This window comes from Penicillium daleae, assembly GCF_028827525.1.
Source record: "Penicillium daleae strain IBT 16125 chromosome Unknown utg000005l_segment0_segment0, whole genome shotgun sequence".
Lineage (NCBI taxonomy): Eukaryota > Fungi > Ascomycota > Eurotiomycetes > Eurotiales > Aspergillaceae > Penicillium > Penicillium daleae.
Window position 1 is genome coordinate 3668905 of NW_026623153.1, and position 17107 is coordinate 3686011.

The window sequence follows — 17107 nt, forward strand, 5'->3', positions numbered from 1 at the left end:
TCTATGTTTGATGGCCAGTTCAAGTTGAATTGGTATTGTGCTACATCAATTCTTTCTCTCATGTCCCGAAAATAGGACCCTGGATATAGATGGTCAATCGGGATGATCTACATGACGTTGACCCGAGTCCTGCCATCCTGTGCCCGCATCGTATTCAGTCGCCTTGATTATTAACGGCTTGACGGGGCCTCGTTACTCGGGTCTAGTACATAGCAAGTAGCCACTGTGAGTGTTATCAAGGAAAAGGTGGTATACCTACCCTGCTTAACTAGTGGAGGTTCTAGACTACGCCTAGATGGCGAGATAAAGACTGTCCATATTTTCAAATAGGGCAGTGCTACAGGGATCCCCCATTGGTCTCCTCGAACCCCCCCCCCCCCTGCCTAAATGATTGGGTAGGGGGGTCCCTCAAGCAATGCCCTTCATATATGCCGTCGTTCCCCCGTTGATCTTTTCTTTCCCCCGTACGACACCATCACTTAGATAGTATACCTACATCAAAATAAGTATACTAATCCCATCATGAGATTTCCAAGAACTCGCTTATTCACTACTCTCGTCCTATTTTTCTCATTCTCTATCAGGGCAAATGCAGACGCGCTCAACAGATTCGGCGGCAACACCCCAATCTCCGCGTACACCCCGCATTCCATCAAAGCAATACTGTCCCCCAGTCTCTCCTCATCGGCTTCAATCGCCCTCCCGGGCGATGCAGAATACGAAGAGCTAACGACGAAATACTCCGATTACAACCGTCCCACATATTCTGCTGTCGTTGCGGTAGCCTCAATCGAAGACGTCGTGGCAACAGTCAAATACGCGCGCGAAAACAATATCCCTTTCCTCGTGCAATCCGGAGGACACAGTTTAACGACCTCCACACAGGTCACACAAAATGCCATTCAGATTAATATGCGAAAACTCAACTATATTCATTTCGATGGGGAGAGAGGCTCGGAGTACGCAGTTGTCGGAGGCGGGACTCTGACGGGAGAATTCGCGAATGCGACATATGCCAAAAATAGAGAAGTTAGTACGTTACTCCTCACTATGCGCCTGGTTCCTCAATTTCTCATTTATGCGGATTTGCTGTGAACGATATGCTGACTGACTCTCGGAAAGCTGTTGGATCCTGCCCCTGCACAGGCGTAATGGGGATCGGCCTGGGTGCAGGAATCGGCCGACTCCAGGGGATGTACGGTTACTTCATGGATAACATCGTCGAGCTAACGCTCGTGCTATACGATGGTTCCGTTGTAACTATGTCGGAGACCTCTAACAAGGATCTATGGTGGGCCGTCCGAGGCGCGGGGCACAACTTTGGCGTCGCTGTGGAAGCAGTCATCAAAACGCATCCGCAGCTCAATGCTGGCAAACACTTTGTTGCGGATATGGAATTCCCCGTTTCGCGCACCGCAGAGCTCTTCCAGCTCATGAATCAGATCTCGACACCCGACCTCCCGCCAGAGCTTGCATTCTTCATCACGGCGCACTATAGAGGGAAGTCGGGGAAGCCGATTATCAACATTGACTTTGTCTGGCATGGTCCCCGTGAAGTAGCACTGCCCTACCTGCAACCTTTTCTCGACCTGTCCCCAATTTTCAAGAAAGAAGAATATGTCGCCTGGGATTCATTACCTTGGGTGACCTATCTCGAGCTCAACAATATCCTTTGCTCGCAGCCAGGTGGGCAACGGAATTTCTACGCTGCAAATGCCGCGACATACGACATATCTGCAATGGTCAGCTTGTTCGAGGATTGGGAGAAGACATCTAAGGAATATGCCGGGCGTGCAACCATTTTACTCATGTTCCAAACATTTGGCCAAGGCAAAGTACAGGCTGTAGAGACGGATTCGAGTGTTTTTCCATGGAGGAATGGGGCGAAGCATTTCTTGTACATATGCCCCTTACCCGGTGACCCCCTTAAAAAGAAGTGCAGGCTAATGTGGATGTGGCAGGATTGTCCAAGCAACATATAAAGACCTCTCCCTGCGCATGACGCTCGACAGGTGGCTCAAGGCAGCGCAGAACCTCATTGTCGAAAGTAGCGGGTACGGTCGGCTACAACAATACGTGAACTACGGGCATGGGTTTACCGACTCAGCGGAGAGTTTGTATGGGTATGATGGACGTCGAATGGCGCGTTTGCTCGAGCTCAAGGATAAGTATGATCCAGAGGGGTGGTTTGACACTTATCAGCCTGTGAGACGGAGTCCAGGGGGTGGATTGCGAGAGACGTCGATATTGCCGAAGCGTCCGAGAGTCAGCAGGAAATTGGAGGTGGAGGAGGGCGTGAAGAATAGTAAGCATGATGAGCTGTAGATGATTAGGTTATCATGATCGGTCCAACTGATGTAGCAAAGCTACTGATCCTGTAAGTAGGAGCACGGAGATGCCATTATCCACCTACATTGGTTGGTGGGCTAATGAATTCATGTTGTATCTGGGTGGTATCATGCGATGAGATTCTAATGAGATTCTATCTGCCGCCCAATTCAAGCATACCCCAATGTATCTAGAGGCTGTCAGTAGCGAGTCCAGTCACTAGTCTCAATCTACAACCGTTGATGTATCCAAACACAGCAAATTATCTTCAAGAAGGCATGGGCAAGGGGTCGTCAAGATCCTAACTGCTATGGCAAAAGAATTAGGATATAGGTGGTATAGAGTATAGAGGACAAACGATATGTAATCGTGTCAATCTAGTGAGAGTTGATATTATTCAAAGAGATCTAAAGTAAGTTATTGTGTATATGTTTTGACTTGTTCCCCCACCCCCTCGCCTTTCATTGCCACTTTTTCCTGTCCTCCATAGCGTGTTCCCCATACCGTGTGTATCACTGTCACTAAACGACAGTCCATGGCTTTTTATCCAGCAAAAGTCGTGCAATAACCTGACAGATCAAACCTGCAGTAACCATCGCCGCACTAAACATTGACGCCTCTAAATACCCATACGTCCGGATCAAGGCCCCGTTGATCGGTGTGCCGGCCAGCGCGCCGAAGCTACAAATCGCCAGGCCTTGTCCCACATATGTGCCAATATCGCTTGGATCTGGGCATACTACAGTCATCACGCATATGTTAACAGAAGGGTCCGGCCACGCCAAAGACTGTAATAGAAGGAGCCAAAGAGAGGCGACAAACCTTGAGCAACAGTAGGCGAATACAGGGAAAATACCGCCCCAGAAAAGAACCCAAAGAACGCGATCCAAACCATGATTGCTGCACTGGAGGTGGCAGCCGTCCAGCAGAAGAGGAGAATTGCACAGGCGGCATATGTGAATATAGTAATGTTGAACCGACCTAGCTTGTCACCTGCGAAATTGGGGATTGTCCGCCCAAAAAATGAGGGAGCGTTGAGAATCGCAACTTGATACAGAGCCATCTGTTTACTCATACCACCGCGCTCAACGGCATAGTCAGCTATGTAGAATATGGGAGCGTACAAGCCCAACAGAGCCAAGAGGAAGCCCGCATTCGTCAGGTTGTAAGGCCACTTCTTGAAGGCGCTTGACAGGAACATGTTTTTCTGGCGACGAGGAGCAAATTCCTTCGTGACCAGGGCAGCGTAGATCAGCAAGGCAAGCATAATGAAACCTATAACACGTACTGACCAGCCGAAGCTAAGATGATGGTGATTCAGGAGGCGGTTAAGGGTAATGGGAAAGACAATGCCCCCGATAGCAGCGCCAGACACTACAACGCCCATCGCCCACGCCCGACGCGTCGTGAAATATTGTCCAACGCAGGAGACCACTGGTGTAAAAATCATGCCACAGGCCATGCCTCCCAAAACACCCTGAGCTAGGATGAACTGGTAGTATTCATGGCTTAGGCTAGTCATCATGACGGAGAAGACAAGAGTGAGACCGGCGGGGATTACAACCGCCTTAACGCCCAGACGGTCAGAAAGGGACCGCTGGCGGCACCGAAGAGGAAGAGGAGGAAGGCTTGCAGGGAGCCGATCCATGAGATGTTGCTGGAGGATTCGGAGGAGAGAAAGGTTGTACTGTAGTAGCTTTGGAAGACCCTGGAACATTGTTAGGGCTAGAGAGCTCCAGACTGCATTTGATTGTACAAAACTCACCCGAATGTGTTGATATAGCCGAAGGTGCACCTAACATTACCTTAGCTTTAGATCGACGTACCCGAAAGTATAGTTGGGCAGGGTGGAGACATACATTTGAGCGGCAAGGGCTCCTAGCGCTACGCCCCACGCTCGGGCACCTCCATTGGGAGGTTCCTGGGGGTTCTGGCGCTTTTCTTCATCGCTGGACATTTTTCGAGTGATTGAACTCTCATGGAAGGAACTTGTTTAGCTTCGAGGGATGAGAATAGGGCGAGGAGAAGGGAGGCGGTAAAAAGACAAGCTCATCGGAGATAACAGATCGGAGTCCGGGCGATCTGCATTGACAGGGTACGACAGAGGCTTGCATTCCAGCTAACTGAACAAAGAAACATACAGAGCGTTTTGTAATTACCCGATACCCTGCGTTTAGAAAGTGCAGAGTTCCGTAGCATCCCTATCCCCTGCTATTCGTTTTCTCTAGATGCACATTGACCGCTGAATTTTAATACAGAATGAGGAAATTGAAGTCGCAAGAATAAAAAAGATGACATAGCGTCGGTTGGTGGCCGCGTTACTCGGCCCAGCAAATCATAGCAACGCAAATGCAGACATTCATGGCCATGGTCATATAAGTACATCGTGGTCAAGATACCAGATCAGGATCTTAACGGCGATCAGATCATAATTCCGTGTCTACGGTTTATAGTCCGTGCCCGTTACTCTTCACGGATGCTTCTCAAGGCTGTTGTCGTTCTTGGCTTCCTATCCCTATGGCGTTCTGTCGTATGGGCCTCTCTAGTCCAAGACAATAGCACATTCGCTGGACCAATCCCAAGCATCCACAACCCTACTAGCGCCAGCACTGGTAGTATTGAGCCGGTAACAAGCATATTTCCCCATGGCACAATCTCCACAATCCGAACACCGGGCAGCAACATCACCCGTGCAATCTTCTCCAATGGTCCTATCAATATTATGAATTGGCCAATGATCCAGGACTTGCAAAACCTGACTACCTCTCTTTACAACCAATCTCATACAAAAGTCGTGATCTTGGAGAGTGCAAACCCAAGTTTCTTCATCGCCCAGCTCAGCCTCCTTGAGCACGATGGCTGGCCTACCCCTACAGAACAAACGAAGACATTTATTAACGCCGCCCACGACATCAGTACACTCCCTGTGATCTTCATCGCCAGTATTGCGGGCCGTGCGCGTGGTGCGGGAAATGAGCTTATACTACAATGTGACGTGCGCTATGCGGCGAGAGGGCGCACGTTCCTTGGCAACTTCGAAACAGCCATAGGGCTGGTTCCTGGCGCTGGTGGCATCGCATATCTCGCCTCCTTAGTAGGCCGCGCAAAGGCATTCGAATACGTTCTGTCGGGGCGGGACATTGATGCCGATACCGCAGAGCGGATCGGATGGGTGAACCACGCTATTGATTCTTATGATCTGGATGGGGTCGTGAGGGCATTTGCGGAGCGATTGGCACTGTTTCCAGTCCAGGCATTGGCAACGGCAAAGAAACGAATCAACGAGATGACTCTTGTGCCGCCGGATCAGGTATGGGCGGATTATAATGCGTGGGTGCCGCTTGTTGGCAAGCCATTCTCGGCGCCCTTGGCCAGTAGGGAGATGATGCTTTCAACGAATGAGAGCTTTGGAGAGTATCAGTTGTATGAGGGAGACGAAGTACTCAGGGTTTACGAATAACTCTTTTGTTGAGCTACTATACAACGTGGGTGTCTTTCGAGAAAACTACTGGTGTACATGAAATCATTCGCTCAAAGCTCTCTTGGCCATGTACCACAATGGATATGATACTAGTTCAAGGATAAGCCATTGGTAAAGCATGGTACGCATCGAACAAGCCATCCGGATCGATTCTCTGCTTCAACTTTGCCAGCCGTCCCAATTTCTGTTCGCCATAAACCTCCTCCAAAGTCTCATCCCCATGTGAATAACTGACATAAACATTCAACCGGGCTGTCCCAGCTGTTTTCACCAGAACATCCCTAATCCGTCTTGCATACCCGTCCACAACAGCGTCGAGGTTTGCATCACTATGCTTGAACTCCAGAAGCGCATGCGCGATCAAACTTCGCCATGGATACGCTGTCTCGTTATCTGGCACCGCAAGGATCCCTTGAGTAGGCAGCAGTTATACATCAATTGAGCTGTCAATGGTAGCTGGGTATCTGGTTATCATGTCTTTAAATATACCAGAGGCTGTAGTGTAGGCATCCGGGTCAATTCTGTTGACCCCAATTGCCCACTGGCTGCGTCTAGCCCCTCGTTCGCAGATGCCGGACCCGTGAAGCCAAATCCAACAGTATCCAGTAGTTCATTTCAGGGAACGGAGGTAATGTTAGATACAAGTGGGTTCTGGTCGAGGAGGAACTGCACGGCAGCACGGCCGTCTGCTTCAGGACCAGCATAGACGGCGTTGGCGGTGATCACGGTTTCGTTAAGATCCGCATCAAAGTTGAACAGTGTGAGGATAGATGGTTCTTTGGGCAGAGACTTTGATATTGTGTCAAGTCGCTCGTAATAACTTTGCACTTGTGAAATGGGAAACTTGAAGTCTGCATTTAGATGCAAGCCGTTGGGGACCTGGTCATAGATCCGGTACGTGGCGTTCAAGACATAGCCAAAGTTGAAGCCCGCGCCTCGAATAGCGCAGAAGATATCCTCATTTTCGTCTTTGGAAGCGGTGATAATAGTTGTGTTGGGGAGCATCAGTCTTACAGTCATGAGACTCTCCAGGACTAAACCGTGTAGGCCCGACAGCCGTCCTACACCACCTCCTAGACCTCCGCCCAGTAGGCCAACACATGAGAAAGATCCCGTTTCTATTCATATTAGTTTTATATTTACGTATATGGTAATTTGTGGATGTTGCCATCTGCGAGGGGGTGGAACTTACGCATTTCCTTTCCGACTGAATACAGAGCGTCAATGGCCTGGCCAAACGTAACGGATCCCCCTGCGGTCGGAGTATTTGCATTAGGATCAACACTTAGATGGTTCAGGAAGGCTGTGTTGATCTCGAGACCATTTTGAACAGAGTCCAGTGTGATGGAGTAGCCGTGTTGAGGACCTGTTGCTAGGAATGTGACGTTTGACTGTGTTGCACATTGGATCTAGGCCATTCTCATCAGCGAATAATCCAAGCAATGTCCTCACCAAGGCATTAGAAGTCATAGAGTGATCATCAACAAATGGACCCACTCTGGTATAGTACGTACTGAAGTCGCAATATCCTCTTCTGACCCTGCATTGACAAGAACGGAGTACGAGGGGGCTCCCAGGGTCGTCCAGCGGATGCTATCATTAACATAATTTGCATTGCTGGGGGTAATGATTGACGAGGTGGGTATTTTTCTATGCAGGCAATCTAGCAAGGTACAGTGGCAGTTCAAAAGTCTGAAACCAGGGACCAAGAAAACAGGCCGTCAAAATATGCCTCGATTTTATGTTTTTAACAGATCTTTCTGAATGTCTTTTGAACCCTCTTTCTAGATATTCCCGGCATCTGTGTTTCAACTTGTCTTTCAAAGTATAGCTGATGAGGTGGGTTTGAACTTTTTCGGGTGTTGCAAACTTATGGAACACCACTGTATCTATTTGCGGCTGGCTTGATGACACCTGGGCCGCGCTAGCACCGACCAACCCGTAGACGACGATCAAAGCCGAGAGTGACATCGGAGCAATGAGAGGTAGCATAGTGATTTTGGTTGAGAACAAAAGTACCGGACGTGGTTCATGGGCTATTGAGCTGCATGACTAAGAAGTTCTAGAGAAGCCGATACCCGACTTTATTTAATTTTCCGTTAGTGATATCTGGAAAATCGACAAGCGGATACAAAAGGATGGATCGGTGGGCCAGGACAATAACCTGCGTAACGGGCTTCACATACAGCTACACACCCCTGACCAGGGTCACTACACCAGCCTGCAGAGAGACCCGGACTCTTCGGACAATCGTGGCTCTTATATCCGCATAAAACCGCCCCGTGATGCTCAAACCAACCCGATCTTGATCAGCCATTTCTATTCCCCGAGTTGTGAATATGGTTGCGTGCGGTTTCAGTACACTTGCTCCCGCTCTGATTTTCTCGGTACCCAGCCCTTCCTCGGCCCTTCTGGCACATCCATAGATTGAAACCTCGCTAACCGAGCCTTCTTTGATGTAGCTACAAATCTGGCGAAGGGTGAGCCAGTCCTCGTAATCATCCCTGTCAGGTTATGTCCTAATACAGTTCACTTCTGCAGCATACAATTGGCCCCACAGACATCGGCTACACTCTTTACAATGGAGAAAGCAGAGGCACTTTGAAGTCGGTGGAAGGGGTAAGCTGGTCTTTCGTCTATCGCGCATCTCAGTGCAGCTTACCTACAATCTGCTGTGTAGTTCGAGACTTCCCTCAATGCTACAGTCGTGCACATGGATGACTTTTTCAATCTCTATGGCGACGGATCCAACTACTCTATCGAGCCTCGTGGTCTGGTTCTGACTGATGATGGCGTTGCCATCAGCGTGCACGCAACTGGTCTCTTTGCCCGGACCCCAGAGATTGCGAGCCTATTGGCCGGTGATCCTGGCACGCCGTCTGAAGATTGGGGGCAATCTTATTCAGGTACGTCATCAATCCGAGGCGGTGCTCTTCAATGCATGCATAATTGCAGGGGTAGTGAAAAACTGATAGGGTGATAAAAGCCTCAGCATGGACGTTTGACGTCAGCAAGAATAGCACCAAGTACAGAAACCTGGCAGATTCCATGTTTGTCGGCAATTTCCGCCTGATGCCAGGGAATAGCGACAAATCATCTTACTTTGACGTGGAGTATCGGCTGAGCAAGATCACGCCCGGGCCACACATCCAAGGGGATTGTCCAGAGGCGAAGTAGACTCGGAGTTCATGAGTCTCCTCGTCTAGTATACATGCATTTGCATATCATGACAACACTGATAACCCTTTGAGTCTAGCTTGTGTTCTTAGCATAGGATGACAATAGTAATGTCTTTTTGCAATGACGAAAGGATTTATTGATGAGACTTGTGGTCCACTAAGTTGATCCCTGCACAACTTTGAAATCTACCTTTGCTGTTACCAACTCATGTACCATGCGAGTGATTAGATTTTCGTCGGGATTTTGAATGACCAGTGAGACCTCCTGGGGTGAAGAGGCCAAAGAGGAAGGGCCTGCGTGGCTTGGGTCTTCATCTCCGGGGCTGGATGTATCCTGTGCTTCTTGAATAGTCCCAGGGTCGAAAACTGTGGAATAATTCAAGGTTGTATCAGAAGGAAGGGACAAGCCTATTTATGTGTGTTAATTTAGTTTCCTCGGTGCAAGTAGAAGTGAGTTTACCTAGAATATCGAGCTGAGACGAGAAGAAGTTCGAGCTGGGGGACCCCACGCCAGGAATAGTATAGTCTTCCATAGTCTCTGAAACTTCAGGAGTCCATGGGACCGACCGAAGATTCCAAAGTCTTGTATCGGATAATGGAGTCATGATTCCGAGGGGTATCGCAGTGTCTTGCGAGCAAGTTACTGCATTCTGGCAGCAAGGGGGTGCATCGGAGATAGAGGCCAATACAGCCTGCAATCGCTCATAGTTGCGGCTAACGATCGCATGCCTAAATAGACAATAAGCTCAGAATCAACTGAGGAGAGTCAAGTCTTAACTGATTTTTGATACTATTTGATGGACATCGCGGAAAATGCACCTGCTGGATAGTGCTCCAGTTTGTGCCATGAAAGGAGACTGCTCGGAAGAGGAGTCCAATCTATCAATACTGTCAGGTCATACACCACATCCTTTGGTAGGTTACAGTCACATTTACCTTATCTTGAGTCCATTGCGAATGCACGAGAGCTGGATCGAGATGCTGGTTCCATCGCTTCGAGCATTCTAGACTAATTATTAGTCAATACTCTCATTCACAGATACAAGGAACCCACGGTCTGCGCTACGGGTACCAACGTCTTTGGCGACGTTCACCCATCTCGTTCCATGCAGCTGGACTGCGATCCGTAGTCGATCATCCTCGCTCTTAGTCCATGCACCTTTGTTAAACTGGTTCTCCAGTACATTGACCCAGCGCTTTCGGACGTCGCGACTGGTTCTGCCGGGTAGACAGCGGGCTATCGCATCCCAGCGAGTCGTGCACGAGGTATTTTCTGCAAAATGGTCATGTGAGTTAGTATCCTCTGCGTAACTCTGAAGGTAATTCCTACCAGTACCCTGTCGAGCGAATTCCTTTCGCAGAATCTGATCTTCAGACTCATTCCATGACCCTGCGCCCATTTTTGGTGGTCTATGCAGAGGAAATAGGATAGATAAACTGCAACACTAATTTAGGAGAACGAGGCAAGGCTTAGCTGCGGCTTCGTCTTCTGAGATAAGACTCCCAACCTGGGTGTCTAGGAACAATTTAAGAGCGTCGCTTATCCATCGAGTCCACACTGGCTTTTCAGAGGCTTTATTTAGTACTTTTGATTGCTCGGGGGTGGATATGGTATGGCATCATAATACGAAGTCGGCTGGGGGATAGAGCAATGTTTAGTTGCGTGGCCAATGGGCGTAAGTCGTGGCACAACGGTGGGCAAGAGAGCGCTTCTGTTTTGTGATGATAGGATAAAGATGCATAGCAATTAGAGTATTTTATTTTTCGCTTCCAGCGGAAGTATGATAGAAAGGGGCCAGCTTTCAGGTACGTGACTTGCGCCGTTGATTGCCATAGGGGGACCTCTCGAAATAGGAACCATCGAAGTTGCGTCCTCCCAGTACACAAGGAAAGATTGAAACCGAACGAGATCCGATACTGAGTTCAACAGCTCGCTTTCAACTTTGTCCCGTATGGTAATCTGGTATCTTTGGCATGGACACTGTAGTAAAGCTCTGTTCCAGACGCTGACGTACCAAAGAAAAAGATTTAAAAAAATAAAATGAATTATATTCCAACCCGCCTCGGTCGCCATCTGCCCCTGAGAAATCAATATAGAAGTCCAGCCAGGCAAGATTATTCTTGCCCATGATCCAAATATGCCCGGGTGAGAAATTACTGTCACGAAACTATGTATGCTACGCTAGAATTACATGGGAACTGCAGAGTAGTTCAAGCAAACTGAAGATGTTAAATTGAGCAATCCCCGTCCAACTTCATAAGCGGGACGGGTCAACCCGCTAGCGCGCCCGTGACGGGCGCCACACATGCTCTTGATTTGCTCATGTTCCAGAAATAAAAGATGCATAATTCTAGTTCAGTCAATAAGATAAGATATCCGTTGGAAGGCCGATCGGGTATAAGGATGTCATAATGATTCTGTATAACAAGCAGCACAGAATTGTGAGGAACTAGGAGACGAGTCAACTCGAGCACATGGAAGAAACAGAAGAGATGTTCTTGATTTCTAGCCCCGCCGATCGTCGGCATCCATTACTTAGTCAATCCGTGCATTCGTATATGTACAAGCGAATACGGAACTTCCGATTCGAGTCATGAAAGGCTAGTGTTTCAAGATGGATAAATGGATATAGACATTTTCGCAGGACACCCACATATACATACACTGAGATAAGGTTTGTCGCAGGCAGCCGTAGCCTTGATCGACGGATCGTAAGCACTACTGCACTCACTAATGCACTGTGACCTAACCAAATCCACCAGTCCAACAGCGCTCCTCAACAAGGATGAATGTATTCGCATGATGGATTATTCGATAAACGATCTGCAACATCGGAGACTCCGAGGGGATATCCCCCTGTCGCAGTTAGAAGGTGCACAGTTGATTGGTGGCCCTGGGAATACAGTAGATCAGAAGTGAAATTTACGACATGAGGCAGAAATCCGCTACGAATATAATGGCTGGAATGGCCCAAAGCTCGATCTCCGAACTCGATACAAAACGTCACCTTTTCTAAGCCTCCATGTAGATTGACTTATTTCCACCAAACCCTTACTTCACCACAATTTGAAACACAAGATGCCGTGGATGACACGATACGTGAAGAATGAGAAATACTGCCAATTCACTATCCACTAGGGCCTCATCGACTATTAAATTGGCTAGCCGGGTATAATGCTGTTTTATTATCGCTCTGAAAGTTGCCAAAATACACACCATGTTGCATATAAGCCTGAAGAATCATTGACCAAATCTTTCTACCCTAGCATCTTGTACTTGAAGAAATCAAGTTTAATTGAGTGATACCCCGCATAATGTACCCATAGAATAACCCAATCATAATCATATGGATTTTTCAAGCGCGACGAGTACAGATACTCGAATCCTATAACGTGCAATATTTGGCACTACTACTGAGTGTAAGCATGAAATGGGACACAAGACGATCACACGTGCGAGGTGTCAGCGAATTAGGGCCCGGGGTGTGTTAATCGAGTAATAGAACATGGACTAAAGCATGAGGTTGTCAGTCCCAGCATTTGTTGTCAACAGTTGAGATGGGTTCGACCTATAATCATAACTTGATTGAGCCGAGGGGAGATATGGTCAATAGTTTAGTCGATCAATTACGCAGTCTATATAGAGCCTTTGTCTGAAAATATACAAAGCAGATTGAACAATAAGGGTCCGAATAAACAAAAACGCTTTATACTAGAGGTACATTCCCCAAGTGCTATACAGCTGTTTATAACATAGCCTTATCATTTAACTCGTTCTGTGATCCCCATTCTCGCGAGGTTCTCAAGCACAATCTTTCTTGCCTCGTTTTTATCTCTTCTGGTTCTTTTGTTAGCTTCCTCTACCGTCCTCTTGAACTTTTTATTCATGTAATAAATTGATACTAAAATGTCCATAGGACTAAAGCTCTCATCAAAAGCAGAACGAGAGTTCGTGCCATAAATTTGAGGAATTTCTCTGGCCACTGAACCTCCTTCTTGTCAAGATCAAATTTTGAAGTACAAAGAAACATCATTAGCTCTTGAATGGTCTCTGATTTCATCTTTCCTCGGCGATATAACAGATATCTCGAGGATGTTTTTAACAACAGCCTGACACTAGCACCAGTTGCTGGAACTGAGAATATATCTCGCGCAAGAGCTGCAATCGCTAGAAAGCAGCCTTACATAAATCATATTAGTTAATCGGTTAGTACTATGTAGATACGAATTGAGTTAAAACCTACCACTATCAAGATGTTGTGTTTTCTTATTAGCGACTTCCTCTGGCTGCTTTTATCTTCTATTTAATATATTATCGAACTTTGAACTTAGTTCAACTGCTACTTCAAAGCTTTATGAGCCCTGATAGTAGAAATACGCTCTTGGTATCGAACGTGAGCTGATCTAAGAGTAATACTCATTCAACTCTAATCGACCAGTTTCGAGCGAATCAAGAAAATATATTTTTCTATGTGATACAATTTCGCTGGAGCTGCTTTATTTGAATGTTTAAGCCGTTCAAAAAGTCTATTGGAAATTTGGAACACCTAATGCGCAGTGATATCTTAGGTCTTTAGAAGTTGAGTAATATAGCAGGCCAGATTCCAGCAGTGAAACCATATGCCACAGCCTTTCGAAAATTTCCTTGGGCAGAAAGAATTCTCAAGGTTTCCATCAAAATACTGCCTCAGAGACGAGGCTGAATCTCTTAATTCCCTTTGGCAGAAAGGATTCCAGAGAATTGTAAAGAGTTCCATCTGAGACAGAACCGATTCTCTTACTAGACGGGGCTGGTTCCCTCTTCTTTCCTTTCTTTTTAGTAAATCTTTTGTAATCTGCTATTAGCCTAGCATAACTAAAATTATTCTTCTTAGGACTTTTAGATATAGGCAGACTTGGAAGCTGTCAAGCATGTCCTATGGTCACAATGCAGTTCATCTTCATGACTTGGTTATGCAGGGTCACTTAGATGGTTTTATCGTCTTGTCACCATCGACAAAATGAGTCAAAACACCTGGAACAGTCTTTGTTAACTAGTATATCCAACCCAAACATATCGGTGAATAACAATATATACTACATTATCTGAAAAAGGAACCCCCTTGCGTCAATAGTCATGCCATAGAAAGCCGAAGACTCTTTGAAGCATGTAATCCGTCATTCATCCCTATATAATAGGCTTAGCCAGTAGAACAGTTTTGGTCTCCTGAAACAGGCTTTAACGTGATTGACGTCGCCAAAGGACTTTTCTAGCAGTTCAAAGTGTCCGGTTGAGGATCACGTGAGACTTGTGGGCGGGATTCAGGTTGATTATGTAATGCACCCCGCCGCTTAGCAAGGTAAGTTGATCCGGGGCGTGCTCATTTCTCCTCAGGCAGTAAAAGCGGCGGGAGGGCGAGCCTCGAATAGAAGGTGATGGCGCGACTGGCGCCACTATGCAAAAGAAGCCAAGAAAGGAACTAATCAATCAAATTCGAAGCTCTGCGAGAACAATCTAGAGGACAAAGAGGAAGAAAGGAATGAAGCAAGCCTAAATAGGTAAACGGGCGCTGACGCTGAAAACCTCCACAGGAATCTCCATCAGAAGGGAACGCCAAGAGTTGGTCGACAATATGTATTATCATTATCATTCGTTTACTTCAATGTGGCTTATGATCCCTCAGCTACTGTTTCTCCTACTGTAAATACTGCCCCGGCCTAAATCCTAGAGCCAGTGAATCAACTGCCCTTCCCTCGGCCGTAGTTGCACGAAATCAGACCTGCGGCTCTCGAGCCGACCGCAGATTACGCAAACACCCAATCACTCCGCTGTTTGACTCCTTCGTGCGACTTGCAGTCCAACAAGACTAGTCCGGCCAGGCCGATAAGCCCACCCCAACCCGCCCCAGACTAAACCCAACTCGTCGTCTTAATCGTCGATTCGCGATTTGCTTAATTATCACGCCATTGCGAGCACCTGCCTTTCTCTGGAGTCATGGACTCATTCGACTCGTGTTTCCGCTTGGATTCCAGGCCTCTGGTCCTGGGACGGAGCCGTGGGACGCGAAATCGGTGCCCTACGACTTCCCTGATAGGTACACAAGGAACGGAGTCCTGACGCTAGGCAGCTCGGGTATAGTACGACTCGTCGCCAACTAAAGGCAATGATGGCGCGAGGTACTCACGACCCTGTCATCCACGTGTAATTTTCTTTTTCTTTTTTTATCATCACTGGGTTCGGCTTGCTTTAAATGCTGCAGGGTCTGTCGATCGAGATCTTTTTTGGTCTTCTCTGTTTTTCTTCTTTTTACCTTCTACCGTCTACCATCTGGACTTCCCCTCTGACTGTCCCACTCCCATCTACCCTCTCGCCATCATGTCCAAGGTCAAAGAAATCGACGAGAAGCAGCAGCCAGGCTACGTGCTAGGCACGGAAGTCGACGAGACAAGCTCCTTCGACACAATCACAGCCCTCGTGGCGGAAGGTATAGCGACGTTCCTCCCAGACAGGCTGATTTCTGGTTCTCATTTGTTCTAACAGTGCTTGGTAAATGCTTATCTAGATCACGAACATGAAATCAAGCTGCGAACCATGTCCTGGCAGAAGACCGCCGTTTTGTTGGCAGGCGACCAGGTCTGCTTGGCGATCATGGCACAATCCTGGTCTCTCTCGTGAGTCAATGCCGGATATGCAGTTTGGAATGAAGACTGTCGTCGAGACTAACGTTTGGTTGCGCGTGGGCAGAGTCCTCGGATGGGTTCCCGGTATCATCACCATGGTCCTCGCCGGTGTGTTGTTCTGGATCACTTCTATCACCATGCACAAGTATATCATGAAACATCCGCAAATCAAGGACATCTGTGAGTGGACACGGAGCGTTTCTGCGCATGGATATTTCCAGCCTCGGACTTCTTTCGCTCATACTGATCAATGCTTGACTCCCAGGCGATTTTGGATACTACGTGTTTGGCCAGAGCAAAGGGGCTTATGTCTTCTCGGCTTTCATGCTTCTTGCCAACAATATTCTTCTGATCGGCTTCCACGTTCTCACGGGAGCTAAGGTACTGAATACCCTGTCGGGTCACACGCTATGCACAGCTGTCTTCTCCGTCATCGCGACTATCATGGGCATTGTCATGTCCGCGCCGCGTACCCTCCATCATGTTAGCTTCATGTCAATGTTTTCTTGTCAGTGCCGTCCATGTCTCCCCAGAAGAAACCATAATTTTGGTCTCTTGCTAACACCTCGATGTTACAGCTGCATGCATGGGCATTGCAATCCTTCTTTTCCTTATCTTTGCTGGTATTGAGAATGCTCCGCTGTACGGGTACAATGGCGACTATCCCACCGACGGTCCCGTCAAGACCTACGCCTTCCCACTCCCCGGCACGACCTGGGTCGCCTGCATGAACGCCGTGCTCAACATCACCTTCCTCTGGGTCCCGCAAATCCTGTTCCCAACCTTCATCGCCGAAATGGAGCGCCCGCAGGACTTCCCTAAAGCCCTCGCCGTTCTCGCAGGTATCTCTGCCTTCCTGTTCATCGTGCCCCCAGCCATCGGCTTCCACTATCTGGGACAGTACGCCACAGCGCCTGCCTTTGGCAGTCTGGGCGTGGTCGCGTACAAAAAGGCCTCATTCGGATTTGTCATCGTGCCTACGCTCATCATCGGCGTGATCTACGCCAATGTCACGGGTAAATTCATCTATAACCAAGTTCTGGGTAAATCCAGACATGCCCACAGCAATACCGTCATTGGCTGGGGTGTCTGGGGCTTGATTATGATCGGTGTTTGGTTGCTTGCATTCGTCTTCTCCGAGGTCGTCCCTAGCATGGGTGATTTCCTCTCGCTGCTTAGCGGGGCCTTCGATTCTTTCTTTGGTTTCATTTTCTTCGCTGTCGCTTATTGGCAGCTTAACCGGGGACAATTGTTCGCTGGTTTGGCAAGGACGACTATGACGCTTGTCAATGTCTTTATCATGATCGTTGGGCTGTTTATTCTGGGGCCAGGCTTGTATGCCGCCGTTGAGGCTATTATTGCCGATTATTCAGGGGCTACAACGCCTGCGTTTACATGTGCTAATATGGCTATTTAATGAGACGCGGGGGATGATGATGAATTGACGAGGAATAAAGAG

The 17107-nt window shown here is 47.9% G+C and overlaps 7 protein-coding genes across 7 annotated transcripts; 4 read left to right on the forward strand and 3 right to left on the reverse strand.

Moving 5' to 3' along the window:
* Positions 1–522: 522 nt before the first annotated feature.
* On the forward strand, positions 523–2306 carry N7458_005502 (FAD-binding oxidoreductase; the record flags this gene model as incomplete). Its single annotated transcript, XM_056908884.1, has 4 exons — positions 523–1033; positions 1123–1897; positions 1962–2168; positions 2222–2306. 4 exons carry the CDS (start codon positions 523–525, stop codon positions 2304–2306), a joined length of 1578 nt encoding a protein of 525 aa, XP_056767502.1.
* Positions 2307–2849: 543 nt separating this feature from the next.
* N7458_005503 (monocarboxylate transporter) lies at positions 2850–4285 on the reverse strand (the record flags this gene model as incomplete). Its single annotated transcript, XM_056908885.1, has 4 exons — positions 2850–3067; positions 3151–4036; positions 4094–4123; positions 4184–4285. The coding sequence occupies 4 exons, from the start codon at positions 4283–4285 to the stop codon at positions 2850–2852; spliced, it is 1236 nt and encodes a 411-aa protein (XP_056767503.1).
* Positions 4286–4804: 519 nt separating this feature from the next.
* On the forward strand, positions 4805–5788 carry N7458_005504 (enoyl-CoA hydratase/isomerase family protein; the record flags this gene model as incomplete). Its single annotated transcript, XM_056908886.1, has 1 exon — positions 4805–5788. One exon carries the CDS (start codon positions 4805–4807, stop codon positions 5786–5788), a length of 984 nt encoding a protein of 327 aa, XP_056767504.1.
* Positions 5789–5903: 115 nt separating this feature from the next.
* On the reverse strand, positions 5904–7355 carry N7458_005505 (uncharacterized protein; the record flags this gene model as incomplete). Its single annotated transcript, XM_056908887.1, has 5 exons — positions 5904–6220; positions 6299–6350; positions 6452–6927; positions 7002–7181; positions 7307–7355. 5 exons carry the CDS (start codon positions 7353–7355, stop codon positions 5904–5906), a joined length of 1074 nt encoding a protein of 357 aa, XP_056767505.1.
* A 793-nt stretch (positions 7356–8148) lies between these two features.
* On the forward strand, positions 8149–8986 carry N7458_005506 (uncharacterized protein; the record flags this gene model as incomplete). Its single annotated transcript, XM_056908888.1, has 4 exons — positions 8149–8196; positions 8351–8428; positions 8490–8715; positions 8802–8986. The coding sequence occupies 4 exons, from the start codon at positions 8149–8151 to the stop codon at positions 8984–8986; spliced, it is 537 nt and encodes a 178-aa protein (XP_056767506.1).
* Positions 8987–9145: 159 nt separating this feature from the next.
* Positions 9146–10388, reverse strand: N7458_005507 (uncharacterized protein; the record flags this gene model as incomplete). Its single annotated transcript, XM_056908889.1, has 5 exons — positions 9146–9396; positions 9449–9680; positions 9925–9992; positions 10043–10261; positions 10319–10388. 5 exons carry the CDS (start codon positions 10386–10388, stop codon positions 9146–9148), a joined length of 840 nt encoding a protein of 279 aa, XP_056767507.1.
* A 4955-nt stretch (positions 10389–15343) lies between these two features.
* N7458_005508 (uncharacterized protein) lies at positions 15344–17065 on the forward strand (the record flags this gene model as incomplete). Its single annotated transcript, XM_056908890.1, has 5 exons — positions 15344–15452; positions 15531–15639; positions 15713–15828; positions 15914–16156; positions 16227–17065. 5 exons carry the CDS (start codon positions 15344–15346, stop codon positions 17063–17065), a joined length of 1416 nt encoding a protein of 471 aa, XP_056767508.1.
* Between the last annotated feature and the right edge of the window lie 42 nt (positions 17066–17107).